At 33.6% G+C, this 26152-nt stretch overlaps 2 protein-coding genes across 4 annotated transcripts; one reads left to right on the top strand and one right to left on the bottom strand.

The window, feature by feature from the left end:
- The first annotated feature begins 6914 nt into the window (after positions 1-6914).
- LOC128169940 (uncharacterized) lies at positions 6915-14695 on the top strand. The gene is made up of 7 exons (XM_052835965.1): positions 6915-7121; positions 9689-10369; positions 10481-10586; positions 10689-10737; positions 10827-11262; positions 11353-11531; positions 11666-14695. The coding sequence occupies exons 1-7, from the start codon at positions 7040-7042 to the stop codon at positions 13010-13012; spliced, it is 2880 nt and encodes a 959-aa protein (XP_052691925.1). The 5' UTR covers positions 6915-7039; the 3' UTR covers positions 13013-14695.
- Positions 14696-20265: 5570 nt separating this feature from the next.
- Positions 20266-24289, bottom strand: LOC128156474 (protein mono-ADP-ribosyltransferase PARP12-like). Of its 3 annotated transcripts, none has more exons than XM_052818643.1 (3): positions 24167-24289; positions 20987-21667; positions 20266-20849 (listed from the first exon to the last, which is right to left on the bottom strand). In XM_052818643.1, exons 1-3 carry the CDS (start codon positions 24285-24287, stop codon positions 20770-20772), a joined length of 882 nt encoding a protein of 293 aa, XP_052674603.1. In that variant the 5' UTR covers positions 24288-24289; the 3' UTR covers positions 20266-20769. The 3 variants fall into 3 exon arrangements, with proteins under 3 accessions (XP_052674603.1, XP_052674620.1, XP_052674611.1); XM_052818660.1 differs by having other exon boundaries at positions 24136-24192; XM_052818651.1 differs by lacking the exon at positions 24167-24289 and adding an exon at positions 23985-24127.
- Between the last annotated feature and the right edge of the window lie 1863 nt (positions 24290-26152).

Raw genomic sequence — 26152 nt, 5'->3', positions numbered from 1 at the left:
TAGAATTTTCGGGGTTTTCATAAAACTTTTATTACGGATACCGTCTGACTTGTTGACTTGTGGATTTTCCTTTGGATCACAAAATTGAATACCAGGTAAATCTAATGATTAAAATTATCTACTTTGATATAGTTGTTTGATTTTCCCGGTTAGTAGTAATTCTTAAATTTTTTCCTTGGGGTCTTATTTTACATAATATACCGTTGTGTCAATTTTCTACATTTATTAAGGCCGGGATTGAGTAAAATTTAGACAAAGTATCAGACAATTGCAAAAAAGCCGAATTAACATAGATTGTAACAACTAATTCAAACTCATAAATTTTGGAAGCATATTCGAGGAAATCCAGGACAATTACAAATTCAATCTTTCAAGACCCCGTCTTTCAGTACTCTCAGTACTTTTTTTTCCTTTTTTCTTTTTTTTAAATTGAATTTTCCACTTTCACAACATATACATATACGTACGTGACATCTCGTACATTAGTTTATACAATCATATTGGAAAACTTTTGACTATTAGAATATTTTATACTGTACCGTCCTTATATATATAGTGAAAGAAAATTGAGAGAGAGAGAGAGAGAGAGAGAGTGAGAGAGAGAGAGAGAGAGGAGAAAAGGGGTAGGGGCATTGTTTACATGTGTATATAAAATATAAACCATATTCACGTGATAGGACCCTGTTCTACAGGTATACACTTGAGAGAGGATAAAGAAATTGGGGAAAAACCAATGCAGTTCAAAACAAAATAGAAAAGAAACACAATAAAGAAACAATTTAACCATATATTCTACAGTATTAAGGCTTATCATATTTTTTTGCCAATGGCTTTCATACTCCTTATATCTAAAATTTTCATTATCACATATTTTTTGGTCAAAAGCCTATTAATTATAACGTTTTTTTAATAAGGTCACCTGAGTAAACTCAGTTGACCTATTGCTATCCGTTTTCGTCCGTCGTCGTGCTTCATCCGTCGTCGTTAACAATTTTACATTTTTAACTTCTTCCCAAAAACTACAAGGCTAATTGTTACCATTTTTGGTGTGAAGCATCTCTATGGTAAGAGGAATTTAAATTGTGAAATTCGTGGCTCTACCACCCCCGAGGCATCACAAGTGGGGCCAATATTGCAAAACAAAAGCCAAATTTTCAAAAATCTTATTCTCTTCTCCCACACATGTGAGGAAAAAACTGGTTGCATGGTTATGAAGTCCATGAAGCTCTCTACCAAAATTGTGAAATTCATGGCCCCTGGGTCAGGGTTCAGGCTTTAGGGTGGGGCCAATATGGCCACATAGTAAAAATGTATTAAATCTTAGAAAATCTTCTTCTCTACTCCCATATATATTTGTTAAAAACTAAATGCATGATTATGATGTCCATGAAGCCGTCTACCACAATTGTGAAATTCATGACCCCTGTGTGGGGGTTCTGGCTCTAGGGTGGGGTCAATATGGCCATATTGTAAAAATTGTAGAAATGTATCAAACCTTAAAAAATCTTCTTCTTTACTCCCAAACATGTGGGCAAAATACTGAATACATGGTTATGATGTCCACTAACTCTTCTACCAAAATTGTGTTATTCATGGCCCCTGGGTCAGGGGTTTAGGACATGGGGGGGGGGGCAATATGGCAATATAGTGTTAATGCATAATATGCTTTAAAATCTTCTTCTCTATTCTCACACATCTGTATGAAAAACTGACTTCATAATTACGTTTACCAGGAAGTCCTCTACTTTTATGTCCCCTGGAGTATGGGTTTTGACTCTAGGGCAGGGCCAAAATGGATTATAAGTGTTAATGCATATTCTGTTTAAAAATTATCTTCTTTACTCCCACACACCTGAAAGGAAAGCTGAATTCATGATTTTGTAGACCAGATCTTTAAGTTTTTCGCCAAAATTATAGGTTTCATAGTTCTTTTTGAAAGATTTCAGGCAGGGAGGTGGTCGTCTTTACAAATTTATAATTTTTCTACTCCAGAATGAAACCCAATTAAATGAATATATGAGACTTCTCGACAAGTTTGTGTATAGGTTATATGCTACTCAGGTGACCGTTAAGGCCTATTGGCCTCTTGTTCATGTACATTTGGATCACCTTACTTTTACATGTATATTTAGCCTACAAGAACAAATACATTGTTTAACAATACGAACTACCAAGTTAAAAAAATTATAATTCTTTTAATTTTTATATTTTCCAAAAAGAACTGATTGTTTATCAATTAATATTGTTATTAACAAATCAAACTGTCTCAGAATCCATTCTTCAACATCAGTCCATAATTCTCTTACTACAGTACATTCATAAAATAAATGTCCAATACTCTCTTCATCTCTTTTACAGAAAGTGCATACAGGAGACTCTGCTATTTATTTAAAAGATATTTTTTGGAAAAATTATATGAAGAATTTGGAACTGTAACCAATATAGTTTTGACTCGTGTGTAAATTTAAAAGGGAGATAAAAAATTTTGATCCAGGTTTCTTTTGCATAGTTATGACCCTTTTCTCTCCATTTTGATATAGATGTACATGTTTCTTTCTTTTTATCTAATAATAAGTTTTACATAACTTTGCAACCTTTACAATTATTAGTAAACAGTACTATATGATTAGGGATAACAGGTCCATATTCTTTTATTATTTTTAAGTTTGGTATGTATAAATCTTGTGTATGCAATCTGGTCCTTACAGCAGTTCTTATAATTCGTTTTTTACTTATATCTCAATAGATGGTATACTTTATAAACACTCAGTTAAGAGATCATTTTCTCGAGAATGATAAAAAAAAAAGCTGTTGCTTCTACTTTTAGAAACTGCTAAAAATGAGTATGATTGCCTGGAACACTTATATGGGATATCCAAGTCAAGTTTAAAGTTATGTAAGAATATGCCGGTATGAATTACTAGATGCAAATGCCATTTTTAGCTCACCTGAGCTGAAAGTTCAAGTGAACCTTTTGTCCGTCGTCCGTCTGTCCGTCCTTCTGTCCGTCTGTAAACTTTTCACATTTTAAACTTCTTCTCTTAAACCACTTGGCCAATTTCAACCAAATTTGGCACAAAGCATCCCTATAGAAAGGTGATTATAAATTGCAGAAACGAAAGACCGATCTATATATATATATATATATATATATATATATATATATATATATATATATATATATAAAGGAAAAATAAATTGTGCTCTTTCTTTGTTTTAGTGCATTTTCTTCTGTTTTATTTGTTTACAATTTTCTCTTTACTAACCATATTAAGTTTCGAATTATAAGCAAGATACAGAGCTTTGCTCACAGAACTGAGGCCATGCTTTTGTTCATTCTGAATAGGAAATAGCAAGTTTAAAAATCTTAAGTTGAATGTAATTAACGCTTGTGAAGAAAAAATTGACTCAAAGCAAGCAGAATTGTGAGTTTTGTATCTTGCTTATAATTCTCCGATTGACGCTTAAATTTTGATTTATCACTAGAAATGTCTCACTAAACGTTAAATACTTGTACAGAAAAAATTAAAGGATGATATGCTGTAACAACTTTTTGGGGCCCCCTCCTTATATGATGAAACTACACCACATTGTTGGTTTTTCAGACACAATTAAATAAAAACGACCTCTTTAAAACAGTTTAAACATTACTGTAACGGGGATAAATGTATTATCGCTATTCTAAAGAAAAAATTACAGCGGAAAATCATCTTGATTTGTAGCCATTTGTTAACGTTGATTTGAATAAAGATGAAAATAAAGGGTACGTTGGCCTTAGTAAAACAGAGCGATATGCCTGTCAATACATTGCAGTCTGAGGCTCATTTAGAGGGGTTGGGGGGGGGGGGGCTAGAAAAAAAAAGATTTTGAGTATGGCTATGTCAACTTTGCAAAAAAAAAAGTGGGGGGGGGGGGGGGGGTCCCCCTCCACCCAGTTCCGACGCCTATGCATTGATTATACATGTAATAGCTCTTTAACATATCACTTGACATTTTTCATTCGAGTGTATTCATCGATCAAGTGAGTAGGGTTATAAAACGCACGAGTTCACACCTGGTAAACAACAATCGTTTATAATGCGGAACACCTTTTAAATTTTTGAATGTTTTTAATTTGAGTGCCTTGAGTTACAATTTTACATATAAGAATTTTTTGATAAAATACAATAACTAGCTAGTACTATGTAGTTGAAGATGAATATGTACCTATATGCATATTCTCATATTTAATTTGATCGTTTTATAAAGTAAGGGGGCAGAACTAAAATAAAGGGAATTGGAAGTTAACAGTGTACCCCCACCAAAATTTAGTTTTAAATCTTGTAAAGAATCTTATTTTTGGTAAAAATGGTATTTCATAAGGGTACAATGTCAAAGATTAAGTGTAGGAAAATATGCGTAAAATTTGGATACAGTTTAATTTATGGTATTCTTTTTTTGTTTTTCTACCGTGGGGCCATATGGCACAATATCCTTTGAACACCCATATAAAGCCATTGTTGCTCAGGTGAGCGATGTGGACCCATAGGCCTCTTGTTAAAAATACCAGGGTTACATTCAAATGGAGTCAAAGTCAATGCCAAAGCCCCTTTTAGTTAGATTGTTTCTTTGCAATTTGCTTTCACTGTTATATACCGAAGTTTGCAAGTATAGTTTTAATGTTAATTTGATTGCAACAAATATCGATTTTAAATTAATGCAGAATCATTTGAAAAGTATTCTGTTTCTTGTGTTCGATTCTAGTTTCGTTTTGGGATTTGTGGTGTTCATATGGTTTTAAATTTAAGCAATGTATTTGTTTAAAATACATTCTGTTTAAACCTGTTGTAACAATAAAGAATTGATTGTTAAAAAATTAAATATGAAATGACGCACGCAATCGATCGCTGATGTAAGGGATGGGGAATTCAAACTTATTAAGGTTACATATTAAATTTACCTAAAATAGGCCTCGACCCCCTTCCGATAAATATCCATCAGAACCCCCCCCCCCCCCCCCCGGGCGGATAACATTTTCTGATAATCAATGACATGTGATCAGAAAAGCGTACATAAGCTGGTTATTCATACAAGATTATACGATAAAAAAAAATCAAGTAAAAATCAGGCAATGTAACCCCCCCCCCCCCCACCACCACAACCACTATTCCATGTATCCACCCTACGGAAAAAGAATGGACCCAAAACAAGTAACCATAGAATATGTTATAAAATTTAATCAATATTCTACGGGGTCATTTTCCTACAACCCACACGGAGAAAAATGTCACTATGGCCATAATTTCTACGATGTAATATATCAAAGTATTCTAAAATAAAGTTTTCTACGTAGAAAAATGACACTCGGTCAATATTTTACGGGGGTCACTCTTCGTCGTTACACCGGCCGGTATATTAACCACAATTGAGGAGCGATCAAAACTATTACAGCGACTAAATGCTTTTATGAATTCCTCAGCTTTAAGGTACCTCACTACATTAAGACTAATGTTTGTAAAGACTACGGCTCAAGAATTCAATTTTACTGTTTTGTTCAATAGTATCGATCGATTTGGTTGAACATTGTCATAGTTCAGTGGTTAAATTATGAGGCTTGTGAACCGCAGATCATAAGTTCGAATCCGCTTGGGGACTTTCTGATTTTATCTTTTATAATTTGAGCCACACTTGAAAGATTTTGGCAATATGCCCAAAATGTTAATGAATTGTGCGATGACTGACTTGTGAATAAGTTAAATTCTCTCTTATAAATTTGCGTTCAAAACAAATTTAAAACCGATTTTAAAATTGAAAATTGTTTGAAAATGCACCAATCTCTAGTTTTATTAAAGGCCCATTGCTAAATTATTGAACTTTTCAGATATAGCAACAGGATTTTAAAACGCAAAACATATTCTGTTTACTCAGCGGGTTTTTGACACCTTATAGAAGTAAAGCGTGAGAAAGACATATAAACAGGAGTCGTACATGTATATACCAGTTGATGCCAGGTTTTTAAAAAGTTAAAGCTCTGGTATTTCGACCTGCGCCGTCTTAAATGTACATTTTGAATGTATATATGGAAAACGTTAAAGGCAGCACAATAAACCCACGAAACTGAATCCTGACAAGAGACTCCATGTCTAAAAATATAGTTTTTTGTAGGGTATCAAATACAAAGTATCTACTGAATATCTAGACAACTAAATAGAGTGGATCATGATTTGAACAAACTTGAAATAACACTACATGACGATGCTTGTTTTTTTGGTCAAAATGGTTTTCGAGAAGAATTTTTAAATGTCTACATATTTTCAATAATTCTAAATTTGATTAATTACCTTTACACAATTGCAAGAATCTTGAAAAGAGATGGAAATGTGAAAATTTTACTACGGTGACAACAAGAGACAACGAAAAAATGTTGATCAGAAACTTAGTTCGCTATATTTGTCGTATATTCTAGATTATAGAATATTGAAATGAACAAATTTGATATTTTCCTTGAAAGCATTGTCCGAATCGGGAATAAATTAACCGATAAGTTTGATTGCTGCTAGAATGGTAAATTTCCTTGTACTTGAAATCCCCAAAATCAAGACCCGCCATTAGAGAATCCAGAACCCATAGTTGGTCCTCCCCGAGATTCAGATCCGCCACTAGAGAATCATAAACTAATCAATGTATCATACCATATATATATAACTATACTTTTCATTAGTGATTGCATTGATTCTGAAAGGTTAACAATTGCAAATGTTAACATCTGTTACAAAACGTATGCGTTGGTTCTTGCACAAAGAGATGCCACTCAAATGATATTATCTTGTCTGTTTCATACAACATGCTGGGTTTTTTTTTAAATCGATAATATTCTCTTTTTTAATCGCGTGAAACTTTCTTATAAGGGTTACCAATCCCTCCTTGGAAAGAAATTGAGGCAATGACTAAGGTTTATATTTTCAGGAGTTACTTCTTTTTGAAAAAATAATAAAATCTAATGCTGATAATTTAATTGACCCCACAAGGGCCCTCAACGAGACGACTGCGCAGTTTAGTAATGGGCGTATCTTTATTTCATGGAATGCAAAAAGAAAATACCCGACGTCAACAGTTTGATAAAGTTGTGGATCTACCAAAAGGTAAATAACTTTCTTTTCAATTAAAAAAAATCAGCATCATTCATGAGCATTTCCATGTATTCCATATGTATGAATATAATAATTCATCTCTTATATTTAAGATTTACTTTTCAAAGGAATACGGACGTATTGTGATATTTATTTACAATTTCAAGAAAAATAATTGTTTTAATATTCATACTAAAGTATGAGTCTATTGTTCGTAAATGGCTCAAAGCATTGTACACTTTTTTAACACAAGTTGTCTTTTTTATGGAAATTTCTAAAACAGAAAGTGCAGAAATCAAATTTCTTGTTCATCAAAATGCGGATCTTTAAAACTTATTTCGGGCAAAAATAATTTTCTTTTTTACTTATTTTAAAAGCCTTATTCAACGTAAAGGAAATTTTATTATATTTTATCAAACAAACTTTTATGATAAACTCTTTAAAAAAATAAATAAGAATATTATCACGATAAATGTGATAAGATTCAATATGTAATTCATTAATATGCAATTTAATAAGATATCTACTCATAAACAGTCTTTAAATTTTCAAAGCTTTACATTAGTTTTCTGAAAATACTGAAAAAGAAAGAGGATATACTAGTAACATGAATAAAAACATACGTCAGACTCCACACAACTGTGTATAGCGTGATCAGAAAGTTAATAGAGCATATCAATGGTTTGGTTTAAATAATTTAAAGTTTGATTCAGTATTTAGCTCACCGGAGCTAAAACGTCAAAAGGACCTTTTTGATAACATTTTATGGGGTGTCTGGATTTTGTCTGTCTGGAAGACCTTATACACTTTTGATTTCTACCTCAGAAACATTTGGTCAATTTAAACCAAACTTGTAAAATGTAAATATTTTGATTAAGAGGAAAGACACATTATTTAGTAATTTGCCTTTTTTGTTGTTCATTTTGGATAACAGCAAGCTCTTATAAAATTACGAAACCTGCCGAAACAATAACTTAAAAACCCAGTGTTAAAATATCGATAACAATGTTTGATACATTTATCAGTTATTTTACTACTTTATCATTTTTGACAAGACAATGGACTGTAAGTTGAATTATCGTAAAAGCATTGAATATAAGAAAGCAAAATATAGGAACAAAATGCAAATGTTCATACATTTGTTACTGAATTACACAAACAACATAGAATTTTTTAAGTTTACATATACTGAACATTTTTGTAGTGCCATATATTTGCGTAGATTTTTCTTATTGAATCAAATATTTACACTGTCCAGTTAGAAGCTAAAATATTACTTCATGTTAATTGTGAAATTCATACCTCTACCACCCCGGGGCAACACACGTGAGGCCAAATATGTAAAAAAAACCCCGAAAAAACCCAAATTTTCAAAAATCTTCTTCTCTACTCCCACACATGTGAGAAAAAACTGGTTGCATAGTTATGATGTCCATGAGGCCCTCTACCAAAATTGAGAAATTCATGGCCCCTGGGTCAGGAGTTCTGGCTCTAGGGTGAGACCAATAAGACCATATAGTAAAAATGTATTAAATCTTAGAAAATCTTCTTCTCTACTACCATATATATTGGTTAAAAACTAAATGCATGATTATAGTGTCCAAGAAACCCTCTACCTCAATTGTGAAATTCATGACCCCTGGATCAGTGGTTCAGGCTATAGGGTGGGGCAAATATGACCATATAGTAAAAATGTTTTAAATCTTAGAAAATCTTCTTCTCTAATATTATACATATTGGTTTAAAACTAAATGCATGATTATGTTGTCCATGAGGCCCTCTACTGAAATTGTGAAATTCATGGCCCCTGGGCCAGGGGGGGGGGCAATATAGTGTTAATGCATATGATGTTTAAAAGTTTTCTTCTCTATTCTCACACATCTGTATAAAAAAAACTGGCTTACAATTATGTTTACCAGGAAGTCCTCTACTGACATTTTAATTTTCATGTCCCTAGGGGTATGGGTTTTGGCTCTAGGGCAGGACCAAAATGGATGTATAGGCGTTAATACATATAATGTTAAAAATTATCTTCTTTACTCCCACACACATGAAAAGAAAACTGAATTCATGATTTTGTACATGTAGACCAGATCTTTAAGTTTTTCACCAGAATTATAGGTTTCACAGTTCTTTTTGAAAGATTTCAGGCAGGGAGGTGGTCGTCATTACAAATTTATAATTTTTCTACTCCAGAATGAAACCTTATTAATTAAATGCATATATGAGGCTCCTCGACAAGTTTGTGTATGGGTTATATGCTACTCAGGTGACCGTTAAGGCCAATTGGCCTCTTGTTAATTTACACAGCTTCTTCTTTATAGCTGTCACACCAATCAAACATCAACACATATATTGACATATGTTGTCATCTATTAATTGGAAACAAATATTTCTTTTTTAAAGTCTGTGAAATACATTGTAGATTGAATTTTTAAAAGTCTTTCTGGTATTTTGTTATTATTGGAATTTAACATTACTTTTTAAAATAGCTATATGTAACCGAGCATAATACATTTCTTTTTTCATAAAAATACTATAAAAAAGAATTTCATAAAGAATTTTATTCTTCCTCGCAGCAAATATGAAGAAGCGAGCACGCAGTGCTACAAGGCACTCTTCAGCAGAATCACAGATATATCCCACAGTAGCGAAATATGCCATCCATTACATTGCAACATCAACTGATGGTCAACTGCCTGTTTCCAGGCTTCGACAATATCTACGTCAAAATCCACAGCTTTCAAATCTAAGCATTAACGATATACTTCGTATCCTAGACACATATGATAGTATTTTTGAGCTGGAAGCTACAGACAGGGGAAAATCTCATATCAATGTATTGTTAGCTTTCGAGTTTCAGGTATGTGACCAGCCTAAGAAATGTGGTGGGTACCCAACATGTAGAGATCTACATATCTGCAAATATTTCATTCAAAATAAATGCAGGCAAGCCCAGTCACAGAAATGTCCATTTGGACATGATTTGCACTCTGAGCATAACTTACGGATTTTACAAGAGAAGTACATGGACCGTATTGATCCACAAAATCTAAAAGAATGGATACAGAAGCATCACAACAGAAGGTCTAGAACTTCTCGCCCTCCTCAGGTCTGCACCTTCTACAACACGGCAGGTGGATGCAGCAAAAATGACACATGTCAGTTTCTTCATCTCTGTAGCTTCTTTGTCAGTCGAAGCTGTAAATTTGGTTCTAAATGCACAAGAAGTCATGCACTGAGCTCAAAACGGAATAAAGGTTAAAATTAAATTTATATCTTTATTTAAGGACTAAATTGTCTCTTTATGCCTTATTATTTTATCAACTGTTTTCCTTTTGTACGTTATATTATAATTTTTTTACGTAAAGAAATTCTACGTGGTCATGGAATTGATATCACTGAAAATGAAGATCAAATTCTCGACATCCTCTCCAAGAACAGGTCACAATACGCTCGCACTGACAATGACGAATGGTAAACTGTACAATACCAAAATTTTTGTAGTTTCTAAAGAATATTAATTTTTTAATATTTCAAAAAATGTTTCATCAATAATCATCTTTATTTTCTTTTCAGCCAGCGCTCTAGAAATAAGACATCTGTACCTTATAACAAGGATATAAATGTAAGTTTTTTTATCATTATGTTTTTGTTTGATCTGAAATAATGCTATATACATTCTGAACTGAATACTAATGAAACTGGTATTTTCAGGAAAAGACAAAAAATATGACTCCCGAGGCCCCTTTCCTTGTTTCTGCAAAATCTGACCGCATTTCTTTGCAATGGAAGAATATCGGCGGTTTAACCTCAGACTTCGAATATCAAATTCAGTATAAACAGGTGCCGGACGGACGATGGATAACTCACGAACCAGCAGTATCCCATGATTCATTCAGAGCTGTTATAACCGGTTTAAAGTCGCGTACAGCCTACTGCTTCAAAGTTCGCATTATTGATACAAGAGAAGGAAAAGAATACCCGTTCAGTTTAGAGAGTAAAACATTCGACACACCAGAATCACCAGGTCTTCAAATGCGATACCAATCAACTCTAGTAAAACTTGGCAATCCAGAAAGATATCGTCTTCCTGCAAAAGAAAAAATAGCGGCAAGAAATGAAACAGCAAAGTCCAAGAAGCTCTCTTTAGGTAAATCCGCTCTAATACTAGTACTTATTATTTATTGAATGAATATCAGTTGAAACCTAGTAATGCAAAGAGGTTTTTTTTTATTCCCAGGCTCTGAAAGGTGGGCCATAAATGACAAAACAATCATGTTGGTTGGGGCAACTGGAAGTGGTAAAAGTACTCTCATTGACGGCTTTGCAAATTATCTGTTTGGAGTGAATTGGGAAGACAACTTTAGATTTACTTTGGTCGATCTTGAGCACGAGGAAAAAAGACGACTTAAAGATCAAGTAAGTTTTTATCATCATATACGATATTTATTCGCATTTGTTTTAACTTTGCAGTTTGTCCTTACCCAAAATATATATGATTGAAAACAGCATATCATGCACAGGAAATGTATCATGAATTTCCTTTTTTAAAGGCGGTATCACAGACAGAATGGATCACATGCTATAGTATATACCCTGATGTTGCAACAAAATTAGACTACGCGCTTCATATTGTAGACACACCGGGGTTCGGCGACACTAGAGGAATACAACGTGACCAAAAAATAATAGAACAAATTCAAGAGATGTTCATGTTACCAGGAGATAAAGGAATGGCTTGTCTTGATGCCGTTTGCTTTTTGGTAAAAGCTCCAGATGCCCGACTTACACCATCTCAGATGTATATAATAAATGCCATATCGGATTTGTTTGGAAAAGACATGGAGGATAACATTTGCATCTGCATTACATTTGCCGAGGCACAAGAACCTCCCGTGCTAGCTTCGTTAGCAAAATCTCGTCTGCCACACAAGTATTATTTCAAGTTTAATAATTCCGCTCTGTTTGCTTGCAATGAAAATAAAGATGATCTTGCATCAGGGTTTTGGAAAATTGGAATGGAAAGTTTTGACAGTTTCTTCGAACGTCTAGATCGAATGGAAACAAAAAGTTTGCAGATGACAAAGGAAGTCTTGAAGACGAGACAAGATCTAGAAAATACTGCCCATAATCTGCAATCCTTTATCACAGCAGGAATAGGAAAAATATCTGAATTGGAAGAAGAAATGTCCTTATTTAAGAAATACGAAAAACAAATACAGGAAAACAAAGACTTTGTTTACGAGGTAACAGAACAAGTACAGGAGAAAGAAGATATATCTGGTAAAGGGCAGCACACTACAAACTGCTTGACCTGCAATTACACCTGTCACGAGAAATGTAGAATTCCCGAAGATTTTCAGAAATCTCATTGCATAGCAATGGATGAACATGGAAATTGTAAACAATGTCCAGGAAATTGTCAATGGCAATTACATCACAACACCCCGTATATAATACGATGGGTTTCAAAGAGAGTAAGAAAAATGTACAGTGATAAGTTGAAGCTTTATGAAACGGCCGAAGAGCAGCTAAGTTCACGAACAGAAGTTTTGCAGAAAATGGCAGAAAGCGTCAAAGAAATAGAAAGAGTTATTGCCCAACTTCTTGACAAAGTAACCGAATGTAACAACAGGCTGAAAGAAATCGCACTGAATGAGAACCCGATGAATAAGGCAGAATACATTGAATTAATGATAGAAAGCGAAAAGAGGGAACGAAAATCTGGCTATATGCTACGTATCAAAGTTTTAGAGGATTGTCGAAGAAAAGCAATGATTGGCAATGAGGCATCCGACTTCTTGAATAAAGCACGGCAAACAAGACGAGGCGCCACGTCCAGAAGTGTCCCAACTTCTGGATCACTTATCTCCAGCATGCGCTCGCTAATGAGACGATAGTAGCGAGCCAACGCTATTGTAAAGTGCATTAATTGATTTAAATATGCCGAATATTCCATATATTTTTTCTAGATCTAGAAATATCTACACGCTAATATGAAGCAATTCCTTTTCAGAAGATTTATAGCTATTTGTTCAGAATTATGCACTTATTATTTCTTAAAAATTGGGTTCTGTTAACAAATGTTTTAGCCTCATATGTTATATTTTAATACACTGCACTCTAACCAATAATTCAATTTTAGATTAATTTCCTTAATTTCACTTATATGCTTAAAAAGTGGATAAGAGGCCACTCCTTCAGAATCATATTCTACATGAATTTTTAGGTAAGATGTTTGCTACTTGATGATGATATACGCCTATAAAAAGGAATCTGCTTCATATACTACGGTTTATATTGATATAAAATGTCCGTATGCTAGCTTTTTTCTTTATATCAAGTTTGTAAAAAAAATCATCTTTTTAGATGTCAAGTATCTAAAAAGATCATCTTTTTACTTCAAAGAAACTTTTCTTTAAATATTATATAGCACAAACGTATTGTGGTGAGATTATTATTTTTTCTTTGTAGTTCACCTGTTTATAGCAATTACAATAGAATTGTGTGAATGATTTTTATCATAATTTTGTTATATATTTTCCTTTTATATTACGTATAAGATATCGCTTATTTCAATTTTTTTTTTTACTTTTTACGCTTCATTGTTCACATGGTGGCCATGTTGTCTGTCTGTATTTCTGTAGTAACATTAGGATACTCTTCAAGGTTGTTTGGGTAGTTTGCGCAGGTTTTTTTTTGGGATGTTGCTTTTTTTTTTTTTAGTAACTATTAGTATTCAAACTTCTTTGGCTAGTTTAGGTAGCCTTCATTCGGGTTGTAGGCTAGTTTTTCTCTTTAAATTAACTTCACTAATTACATTCGTACTTCGTAGGATTTTAAATTTGAAAACATAAAGTGGTTTTTTTTATCAAAGGGTTTTTATAACGCAATTGAGTCGCGAATGAATAAACAAAAATAATGCATGTAGAAAAAAAATTAATTAAAAAAAAATGCGATTTCAGCGTCAGGTAATATACTTACTGAGCTAATAAAAATGGATTAGACAAGAAATAAAAGTTTTTTAATTTGCTAAGTTGAAAAGAAAGAGAACAGCAGATGATTTGAATTAATTTAGCTGCATTGTGCAACAAATTCCGACGAATACTGAATGTCATGGTTTAAGAGAGACGGACCGATGAAATGCATTTGCATGGATATAGTCTTGATGTAAGGGAACGCCAATGTGGGAAAAGATGGTTAAAAATGAAGAGCGACTCTGACAAATACTGTACTAATTATTTTCCAGCCAGTGTACGTGGAACTTTAGTGGTATACTGGGGGTGGGGAGAGGGTGGGGTTATGTAAGACACTTTAAGTATTTGATGTCCGATTATGTACGTGTTTGTGTCAATCTGCAACATTTTAGATGTCTTTGTTACAACGACAGTGTATTTTAAATTGCGAGAACAGTGACCATCTTCGAAAACGTTGATCGTATAGCAAAGAAGACATTTGTTTACTTTTTTTTATTAATAAAATTTGTTGTTTAATTTTTATCTTTCAAGCTAACATTTATTTTTTGTATTGATAGACTTGTAGTTATATTATGAAAGCTAACAATAATAAAGAAATAAATTAACCTTGTTTTTCTTACAATATTTATAAAAGACATTCTTGTATTTAAAAAGTGTTTGATCAGAACACTTAAGACCGCGGATTTGGCCATTTCTTAAATGCAGAGACCAATCAGAAGCACTGGTGTTATATCAAACAAATAAATAGCGAATTATTCTAACAGACATCAAAAGCAATTCTCGCTATTTAGTTTCAAAGAAGATTTAAAATCCGCCTATCTTTTTCTTTGTTTCCTTTATTTGAGATTCAACCCCTCCCTATCTTTATCTCTCTCTCTCTCTCTCTCTCTCTCTCTCTCTTGTCATGGGGCATATTACTGTGACAATGTTTGCAAGAGAAATAAATGTTGAAAGTACACTTATACCATTTTATTGCTGAACACGACCTTAAAAAAGCACCAGCAGAGAGGCATATTAACCTCTTGGTTTTAATAACCTAATTTCTCACTTTTGAAGGTATGGCCGACGAGTAGTATTTTTATACATCGTTTCAGTTTTCTTGTCTTATGTGAATTTTTCTGCTTTATATATTGCTTGAACTGAATATTTGGTCTATCTTTTCTCCTGGTTTAAAATGAGTCCTTCAACTATAAATATTTCATCGCGACCGAGTGGTGTAATTTGTACATTCTCATATATAGGTGCATACCTCAATGGCGGAATACTTTGAACTATAAAGAAATGTGCAGCTCATAAAAGGGCTATAGGAATAGCAGCGGTGCAAAAAAAAACCTCTTTAACAAGTCAGTTGTAAGCAATTTCTTTATAATTAAGATTTATAAAGGGTCAAATAAAGTGTCAAATTTTTTCTTCATTATTTATTTGTCACAACTAACATGGTAGTTTTACTTGCACATCATGCCACAACCTGTAAAAGCGCGCCATCTAATAATTTTCGTGTAAACTAATTTAAATTGGTTCTCGTATGCAGTGGATAGAAGCTTGACCTTATGTATAAGAAGTTTGTTGGTCTTTTGCTTCTTGCCTCGTATAATACAGTGTATATGTGTGCATACATCACGATTTTCGTTGATATTGCATTTGTAGGATTGATGAGATAAAATTACATGTGTCAAGAGAAGACAAAGTATCGTCTTACACACGGTGTTTGATAAAGTTCAACCGAAAAATTTCAGTTTATTTTAATTTATGTTAGGTGGATGAATAAGAGATTTCAATAGATGCTGTCCTTAAAAATGACGAGGTTTGTAATAGTAAAATGAACATTAAAATCCCTTTTAAGTATTCTTCGCTGTTTAAAATATATAATTTCAATATATGAATCCATATCTGAAATGCATCACGGTACCCTGATTTAGGTAGACTGCTGAGGCACTGACTGACGTCTGAGCCAAGGGCTTTTTGGTACCTGTACCGACGACCAGATATGTTTTTACGTTTTGGAAAAAGGAAACAATCGCATGGGTCTAGATATGAAAAGTAGGATGGGTGTGGCAAGACGGAAACCTTCTCCAAATTCAGAAATCGTATTATCATTAGGTATAAATTGTCCAAGCCCTAACACAGAGCGTCGTTTATGATAATATTTCTTGAACGTCTACTATAATGTCTCGGCAATACCGACATGTACCACTTTTTCCCTTCAGCACCGGAGTTCGTACGGATTTACCATCACACGTGAATATGAAATAAAGCTGATGGGTTTTTTTGGGGGGGACTATACGCCTTCTTCTTAGTTTAGTTAGCCATAATTCTCAATATTTGCAAATTGTCTTTGCTTTAATTTAGGAATCATTTTAAAAAAATTAATTAGCGGTTTGTACTCATACCCGTTTTTAGCTCACCTGAGCTGAAAGCTCAATTGAGCTATTCTGATCACATTTTGTCCGTCGTCCGTCCGTCCGTCTGTCCGTCCGTCCGTCTGTCCGTCTGTAAACTTTTTACATTTTGAACTTCTTCTCTAAAACCGCTTATCCAATTTCAACCAAATTTGGCACAAATCATCTTTATGGGAGGGCGAATATAAATTGCAGAAATAAAAGTCCATCTGTTTTCAAAGCGGAGAAAACCTTGAAATTGTAGAAAAAGGGGGGTGCATTTTTAAAAATCTTCTTCTCAAGACCTACCGATGCAAATTCAACGTAATTTAGCATATATTATCCTTATAAGAAGGAAAATATAAATTGCAAAAATTAAGGGGTAATTCTGTTTCAAATCTGACTTATTACGAAAATAATAATAAAGGAAAGGCGTGTTTCAATCAGTTTAATAGCTTCGGGCTCGGCATCCGGTAAAATGGGTAGGCAAGACTTGGCCAGGGCAAAACAAAAGATTGGCAGTTATTAATCTGCCAATCTCATTAAAATTTCAGGATATTTGATGGACTAGTATATTTGTATTCGCTGTAAATATTGCTGCAAAATAATGCGTATTTGGAATTGACGATTGCCGATCTGCCCCGGCTTTTATTTTGCCACGGCCCGGGTTTGCATACCCATTTTACCTAGAATCGTATTCCATACTTCTAAAACGAGGTTCTTTGTTTAAAGCAGCCATGACATTATACGAAAAAGGGTCGATCTGACTATGATGAATTTGCTTGTTGTGCAACAGTTCGCGTATGAAGGGAAATTTTGAAACATGCAAAATATATTGGTGGCGATTTTGTGAAGTAAATTGAGGCTAAATATTTCGATGCGTTGACAGTTTTCACACATGACGTTGGTGTTCGCTTGTTCTGATTTTGTTTCGTTTTCATTATTTATGCTTTGTTACCTGGAAACTATCGTCTGTATTTCGTGATTTTTACGTATCAAATCAAACAGAGACTTCGGTAAATCAAACAGTTAACTGTTTACCTGCGCAAATTAAGCAAAATCTGATGTAGGGGTAGGTGCCTACTGAAATACAATTCATTCTATCGGTAATTCGGCATTATCTTTTGCGTAATGATAGATTAATGCAATAGGTTTTGTTGAGATGCTCGGCATTTTCTCGAGTTTATTCAGTTTAAAAAGAGTTTGATATCGCTGACGGAAATATGTAGGTATATACATGTACATGTATATATATGAATCATTTCGAAAAATTAAATTGTATTCTTTATTTGTTATGCATGTAATGCATGTTTTGTTTAATTGTTTACAATTTCTATTTACTAACCATATTTGAGTGTTAAGCTTCGAAATATAAGCAAGATACAGAGATTTGCTCACAATTCTATGTTTGTACACAGATCTTCAAAACTAAAAAATAAAAAAATTAAATATTTGTCAATATTTATTAAGAATATTTTCAAACTCTGTTCTTCCAGAAACCAACTTTAACAACTTATTGTATTGTAAACTTAACCTTTTTAGCTCACCTGAGGGTGGGGCCACAATGGGGGGTCGAAGTTTAACAAATGAATATATAGAGTAAATCTTTAAAAATCTTCTTCTCAGAAACTAATCAGCCAGGAAAGCTAAAACTTGTGTGAAAGCATCATCAGGTAACATAGGAATATATATAGAGTTAATCTTTAAAAATCTTCTTCTCAGAAACTAATCGGCCAGGAAAGCTGACACTTGTGTGGAAGCATCCTCAGGTAGTGTAGATTCAAAATTGTGAAAATCATGACCCCCGGGGGTAGGGTGGGGCCACAATGGGGGGTCGAAGTTTAACATATAAATATATAAAGTAAATCTCTAAAAATCTTCTTCTCAGAAACTAATCGGCCAGGAAAGCTGACACTTGTGTGGATGCATCCTCAGGTAGTGTAAATTCAAAGTTGTGAAAATCATGACCCCCGGGGGTAGGTTAGGGCCACAATGGGGGATCGAAGTTTAACAAAGGAATATAGAATAAGGTAGTGTAGATTCAAAGTTGTTTTAAAGTCGTGAAAATAATAACCCCTGGGGGTATGGTGGGGCCACAATGGGGGGGTCGAAGTTTAACATATGATTATATAGAGTAAATGTTTAAAAATCTTCTTCTCAGAAACTAATCAGCCAGCAAAGCTGAAACTTGTGTGGAAGCATCCTTAGGTAGTGTAGATTCAAATTTGTGAAAATCATAACCCTGGGGGTAGGTTTGGGCCACAATGGGAGGTCGATGTTTTAAATAGGAATAAACAGAGTAAATCTTTAAAAATCTTCTTCTCAGAAACTAATCAGTCAGGAAAGCTGAAACTTGTGTGGAAGCATCCTCAGGTAGTGTAGATTCAAAGTTGTGAAAATCATGATCCCCAGGGGTAGGGTGGGGCTACAATGGGGGGTCAAAGCTTAACAAAGGAATATATAGGGTAAATCTTTAAAAATCTTCTCAGAAACTAATCAGACAGATGATTCATTATAATTGTTAAGACTTTGGCCCCAGGACAATTCTTTGGCCTCCCGAGAAGGTTCATAGTTTGATGTACGTTTATATCTAATATATAAACAATTGTTAAGGATATTTTTGAGAACTGCAATACTCAACATATGATATGACTATAAAATCATCCTGTTAGAAAAGGGACTAATGATTATAAACATAAGAATATCCAGGGGAAAATGGATTTTATTTATACAGGATCTACATGTATTATTGTGCATTGTCGAGATAGTTTGTATTATGACTCCATTAAGCTGATTTTATCATACCTATTGTTCCTCAGGTGAGCGATGTGGCCCATGGGCCTCTTGTTTGGTCATGTGTCAAATAATGCGATATTTATCTGTCAGATATCTTTCGTTCTTTTAAAAAATGCTTTAAAATGAAAGGCAATATCACACATTGGGTATCAGCGATCACTTTTCATTATTTCCTTGATATTTGAAATATTTGCTTTGCATGTTACAGTCATAGATTGGCCAAATTTTGATGGCAATTTCTTTTTCCATGTACCTACTATCTCAGTAGATGCCTTATCAGATCAATAACCTTCCATCAAATTAGTAAAAATCAGCATAAGAGAAAAATCAATAATTTTGCAGGCTTTTATATAAGCTCTAATTTCATGTCAATTATATTCTCGACCCGTTTTCCAATCAGTTTTACATTGTTCAACGATCGACTGGTTCTCTTGAAATGACTAAAAGTTTAAAACTATGTGGATCTAAGGCTCGTGTTTATATCCATTGAAAGGTATTAAATAGAGCTCTCCAAGGTAACATTATCAACGAAATTGTCCAAAGCGTCATTGCGCTGTACTACAATACATATTACATATCGGACAACACTCGTATGATAAAGGTATGTGCTTGGATGAACCAGCATCAATCAGAGGAAAAATGTCTTTCTTGTTATTCCAGAGTGTAAGCTTTACTTCATGTAAATCATAGCCAAACCAAAAAAGCGTTAGGTGATTTAAAAACTATATACTCTAACACCTAAATTTTCAAAGTGGTCCAGCGTCAAATCGTTTGGAAAAAAAAAAACGTGGGTGTTACGGAAGAATTCATATACGTTTATAGAGTTTTTTTTTTTAAATTGTATATTACAGGCAACACAAAGGCAAAAATGGGCGTATCATCGATACGGTAAATTCAATCTTCCGGCAACAGACAATTAACTACAGCTTAAAATTTTATCGCGGGAAAAATTCCCCATAACTAGACTTTGCTTGTTGATGATTACAAAAATGTTTCTTTTCATGCATACTTTAATTTGTTACAAAGAAATGCTTATGGTGAAAAGATGCAGAATGACATTTTGAAATGTTACATATATTAAAATGTTTTAAATATAATTATATTCAAAACAAAACATTCTATAAAAATATAAACGTTATTTTATGAATAATATATGTCCAAATTGTAAGATGTGCATACAAAGATGAATGACGGTCTATCATTTTTCGTGATTCCACGACTTCGTCAAGTCATATTTTTGTTGAGCAAAAGTCAATCACTGAGCATTGACGTCAAATCATTTTTGATTTTGGCCATAAATATTTTACGTTTTGACAAAAATGTTTACTTCAAAATATATAGACAGATATTTTCAAAACGTTACAATTAAGCCGTACAAAGAGTTGTTTTCTATTTTATGTTATGTGAACACCAGGTCACTTAATGATATTATTGTCAGTGTGAGCTTGATAATGCGAATTATAGTACTGAATGAGTTTAGATTGCATCGTCTCTCTGGCGTGTCATCTATGTCGCGCTCTCGTTGAGGATGTCGATGATTTCATCTTGATCTCTTTCAATGTCAATCCCATGTTCACGTAGAATTTCTATTTGTTTAAACAAAACCTTTTTTTACAATAATTATATAGATAAACGCAAAAAGAGGATTTTTTTTAATGACAATTCCTTAAAATATAAGATTTATTAGTTAGTTTCAAAACTACTAAAAGAAAATTAATTTTACCTATATTCCGTTCGGATTTCAATGCATGACTTCTGGAGCATTTAGAATCGAATTTACAGCTTCGTTTGATATAGTAGCTACAGAGATGAAGAAACTGACAGGTGTCATTTTTGCTGCATCCACCTGCCGTGTTGTAGTAGGTGCAGACCTGAGGAGGACGAGATGTCCAAAATAGCCTGTTGTGATGTTTTTGTATCCACTCCTTGAGTTTTCTTGGATCAATATTATCCATGTATTTTTCTCGTAGAATGGGTAAATTATGCTCAGAGTGCAGATAATGTCCAAACTGACATCTATTTGGTTGTTCTTGTCTGCATTTGTTTTGGAGGAAGTATTTACAGATATGCATGTCTTTACATGTTGGGTAACCACCACATTTTTTGGGCTGGTCGCATATCTGCAACTCAAAAGCTAACACCACATTGCTCTGAGATTTTTCTCTGTCTGTTTCTTCTAGGTCAAACATTTCTGGATGTTTGCCGAGGATACGCAATAAATCATCGATACTAAGACTTGTAAGCTGTGGATTCTCAAGCATTATGTCTCTAAGCTTAGAAACAGTTAGCTGGCCACCATCTGACGTCACAATGTGATAGATAGCATATCTTGCTACTGTGGGAAATATCTGGGAGTCGGTTAAGGAATGATTTGTAGCACCGCGTTCTCTCCTCCTCATATTTGCTGTTAACAGAAAGATTCAAATCTGTGTCATGATTAAAAAACCACTATGATTACCTTCACAAAAATTTACAAGCGCTGTTTTCCTAGGAATGACTGTCCTCCATATTCTTCTTTGGAATTCCCCACCAAGCTTAGAACTCTCCAACCCTCTCCTGTGTTTTGTATGCTAGAAATTCCCGATTCTTTTTTATCTTAATTTTTTTTTTTAGACTTTTTCTCTTTTAGAATTTATTTTAAAACGCTTAATGAGTTTAATGTTGAACTCTCAGGCCTCCTTTGAAATAAATGGTTAATAGCAACATCCACAGCTTAAGTCCTTTGTATGTTAGCATGAATTGTCTTTTATAAAGGTTACCGGTAAAAAACTATTTTTCCATTAAATCTGTCCATATAAACAAAAAACCCCTTGTTATCACTATGGCCCCCGATGTCATTACATGAACAAGCTCAAATCTTCCACACTTATCAGGTACGTAGCATCAGGGGGGGGGGGGGGGGGCAGGGGGGGGGGGCCTGGCCCCCCCACTTGTTCTCACAGCAACAATTTTTTTTAAAATTTATATATAAAAAATTGAATTAACATAGAGTTGGCCCCCCACTTTTTTGGAAGTATGTAAAAAAATTGATATGAAAATAAGGAAATGAGGAGTGAAATAGCCCCCCCCCCCCCCCCCCGGATTAGGAGTTTGAAGATTTTGGGAAACGTTAAATTCCTCCTTTTTTTTTTTTTTATTTTGCTTGTCAAGATTTTTTGAATGAGTCTGCCCCCCCCCCCCACTTTCAAAAACGATGCTACGTGCCTGCTTATTGTAGCTATCTTTGAATTTTGATGATATAGAATTTTTCGATTTACTAATCATTCGACCTTTGAAAGGGGTATGGTCATTCACTTTTACAAACTGAAACGTGCGTCCCGAGGTTTATTGAAAATATCTTCAAATGTTTTAATAAAGAAGTGTTAAAACGTTTCCAGGCACCTTATGTCGTTTCAAAATCTCACATGGGCATTTATTTTTGGCGAGTTATTGTTATTATTAAAACATATTAGGAAAAGGAATGAATTCATCTCATTCAAAAGGATATATATATATTTCGATTTGTGTCTAGTTATCCTTTTTAGATTTATAATCATTAAAGATAGTAAGTGATTGTTGAATTTAAAATATCCGGTTGTTAAAAAGGTCCTGCGTGTTGATGACGATTTAAAACTATGAACCAGATATTAATCTCATATTTGTAAAGGATGACTGCACTCAATGACATTTAAGAATCGCGACAAAATAAACGTTAAAATGGCATGTTTCTTTCAATTGTAGGGATTGCCAATGTCTTAACTGAAACCTCATGTAATATAGCATTATTACAAAGTTCATATTAACAAAGAACGAAACCGTTTTCATAGGTAGGGATCATTACATTTTCTTGAATCTCCGTAGGATAATGGGGACGCGCATGCACTTTTTTAAAGACCTAATTCACAGTCAAAGCATGTTTGCCTATTGTTCTCCTTTTAATGGTTGTTGTATATAAACTTTGGGAAAACAAAACTCCCGTCACGTGACGTGTTAGGTAGCACGCAATCTGCTAGGCGATACTAGTGAGACAATTCATACCCGTGTAATAAAAGAACCCAAGTATTTCCAAATTTTTTTAAAAACCTCACTAGAGAAATATTCTGTCCAAGATTTTCGTCATTTTCATTTTTTAGAAAGTTTAAAACTTCTATTCTGTGCGTTACATATTAATCTACTTGTTAATTCATTTCGTACACATAAATTGTTTACATCAGCTACTGGTTTAAGACCATCAATGGCTACTTATACTAGTCGATCGATCGATCAATCGATCGATCGAGAGAGAGAGAGAGAGAGAGAGAGAGAGAGAGAGAGAGAGAGAAGAGAAAGAGAGGTGTTCATGTATAGTACCGCTAATCTAATTCTAGACCACTCATTATAATATAAGATCAACTATCCATGCATTTTTATGAGTCTTATTTTCAATCAAGGAAAGACAAGTCTACATTCAAGATGTTTGCAGAGCAGTTAGGGTAATAAAACAAGAAATTATTTATTGCATCGCAGTTTAAAACAATTATTAAAATAATTTTCCATTGGAAATTGAATAAACACTATAACAAATATTGAGCGAGGAATAAACCTAACAACAATAACAATAGTGACCGAAAAAGGGCCCAAAGTACGGCGTTAAGTCATCCTTTGGGAAATTACTTTCTGCTTTGTAACAGGGTAACATCTATGATGTCATATTACCGAATCAAGACATTAGGCTTTATATAAAAATGACAATTATACTTTACCTGTAGTTCCTTACAAAAATGCAAAAATAATGTCGAATTCGATTATTTTTTTTTAAGTGATCGATCTCAGAATGTTCAATTCCTGCATATAATCATGTAATGCAGATAGTTCATAATGGTTGCTTGAAGATTAGAAAGTGAAACTATTTACCTTTTGGCCACAAGCATGTCAAATAACTTACATATTCTGTACTTTCTGTTTGTTTTCCCTGTAATGTAAATATACCCATGACACATTGGAAATACGAGAAAAATGGCTTCGTTAAACAAGGGTTCTTGTGGGTTATATGAATCTATCAACATTTTTAAAATTCTTTAAATGTTGTTATTTTATATACATTAAAGGACTTTAAAAATAGCTGAATAAGTAAATTTTTTATGTTAATGTTTTCAGAATTTATGTGAAAGGGTTGAAGCTCAATTTAAGACTGTTCACAGACACTGGGTAAGATAATTTAGACATTATTAACATTGTATAACAATAATAAGGGGTACCAAGTGTCAATTTGCGAAGCCCGAGCTGAATGTTGATAATACAAAAGTTTGCATAATCCAAACTAGATTGAAAGATGAACAAAAAATCGCGAAACACAAATTGAAGTATAATTACAGTTGTTTAATTTCTATTCATACAATATTTTATTTTAAAAATGTATCGGTTTTTCCTCGGGTTTCGTTATGTCTTGTATAGAAAAGAGAATTTTCGCGCAGAACTTTCCAAATTGTCGCTCCACGCGTCATTCAAAAGTCACTTTCTTTACGACAGGTACCCTTATATGCCTTAAAAGAACATGAGTATAATGCTGTCCTAGTGACCTGGGATTTTGCACAGACATTTGTCATGCAGAGAATTTGTCTTCTGTTCTTAAAACCGTGTTTCGTCATCATTTAATGTTCTCTATACATGTATTTCTATTATACGTAAAGTGTATTGCGTTAATTAATGTTACCCAGTTTCTTAAAACGACATTTTAATCTTAAAAAACTTAACACGGACATAATGGAATTGCTTACACAAGTTCATTTTATCTCTTATTTTAAAATTCCGTAAAGTACAAAACAAATTGACAGTTTTACATGTTTCATATTAAATACTCAAAATTGCATATATACACATGTAGAATTGAAAAAAACCCAATGATAGTTTCTTTCAAATACCAGGATACCCGCCCTACAGAGCTGTACAGTACACATGGTACAGAGTTCAAAGTTTAGTTTCAAATTAAGGGGGATGTGCGGCTATCTTGTACATTTGAGGATAAGAATGTGAACATTTCTTGAACTGGCTTGTTTCTGCCCGAAATTGGCAAAAATATTGCCAAAAGATATAAAAGCAATAAAAATGAAGTCCTACGTGTCATTTTGTTTGACATTTTTCTAATTTTTTAAGAATTCTAATTAATTATATTTTTAAAAAATACTGGTCATTCGTTTGAAAATTAAAAACCCTTTATTCAAGAATTGTATGCTTCAAGTCTGGTTTAAGTTTAAAATAGAGATTTACTGAAAGTTGTATACAAGCTAATGTGTATTTATAATACGTATTATAAATATGTAAATCATGTACAAGATGTTACTTAGAAATAAAGTACGAGCTTTCGTGAATGTTGCAGAATAACCTCCGAGTTCGGGAAATGTTGTTTTGAAATATAAAGCCGAGGCTTTTATATTTCAAACAACATTTCGAGACTGAGGAGGTTATCCTGCAACATTCACGATAACAAGAACTTTATTTCTATTCTACTAACAGCCCAGTATTTCTAAAGACGATATCGGTCATTTTGACGGCTGTTCCGTGTAACCCCAACGGTTTTGTTAGTAATGTTTACATGTGTATTGATCAAAGGAATCATATGCAGACGACAGAATTTTTCTTTGGATACTCTTCACTTATTTATAAAATATCTTTAAATCATATTCCTAATATTTTAAGGGCAATTTAATACGATTATTGCTACTACACGATATACCGGTATATTTTATGTAAAAACACGCAGTGAAAATGTGCTAGGGAGGTCCCAGGAACAGCCACATTGATCTCTTGAAAATAAATATTTGAGGCAATATACATCGTTTTTACTGGAATTAACACGTGGAATTGACTTTTTACGGTTTGAAGTTTTACTTTCATGCATATGATCAGTGCGAGACAAATAGGTATTTCTGAT

This window comes from Crassostrea angulata, chromosome 1, assembly GCF_025612915.1.
Source record: "Crassostrea angulata isolate pt1a10 chromosome 1, ASM2561291v2, whole genome shotgun sequence".
Classification (NCBI taxonomy): domain Eukaryota; kingdom Metazoa; phylum Mollusca; class Bivalvia; order Ostreida; family Ostreidae; genus Magallana; species Magallana angulata.
The sequence above is the reverse complement of the archived record's forward strand: the minus strand, read 5'-3'. Positions and strand labels throughout refer to the sequence as shown.

Bases quoted from the DNA above. Each gene is read 5' to 3' on its own strand.
- LOC128169940 (XM_052835965.1), top strand. From the start codon at position 7,040: ATGGGCGTATCTTTATTTCATGGAATGCAAAAAGAAAATACCCGACGT. The intron at 7,122-9,688 runs GTAAATAACTTT...TCTTCCTCGCAG, and splicing joins AGTTGTGGATCTACCAAAAG to CAAATATGAAGAAGCGAGCA. The intron at 11,263-11,352 runs GTAAATCCGCTC...TTTTATTCCCAG, and splicing joins GTCCAAGAAGCTCTCTTTAG to GCTCTGAAAGGTGGGCCATA.
- LOC128156474 (XM_052818643.1), bottom strand. From the start codon at position 24,287: ATGTTGATAGATTCATATAACCCACAAGAACCCTTGTTTAACGAAGCC. The intron at 21,668-24,166 runs GTAAGTTATTTG...TTCTGTTAACAG, and splicing joins AAACAGAAAGTACAGAATAT to CAAATATGAGGAGGAGAGAA. The intron at 20,850-20,986 runs GTAAAATTAATT...TTAAACAAATAG, and splicing joins GAAATCCGAACGGAATATAG to AAATTCTACGTGAACATGGG.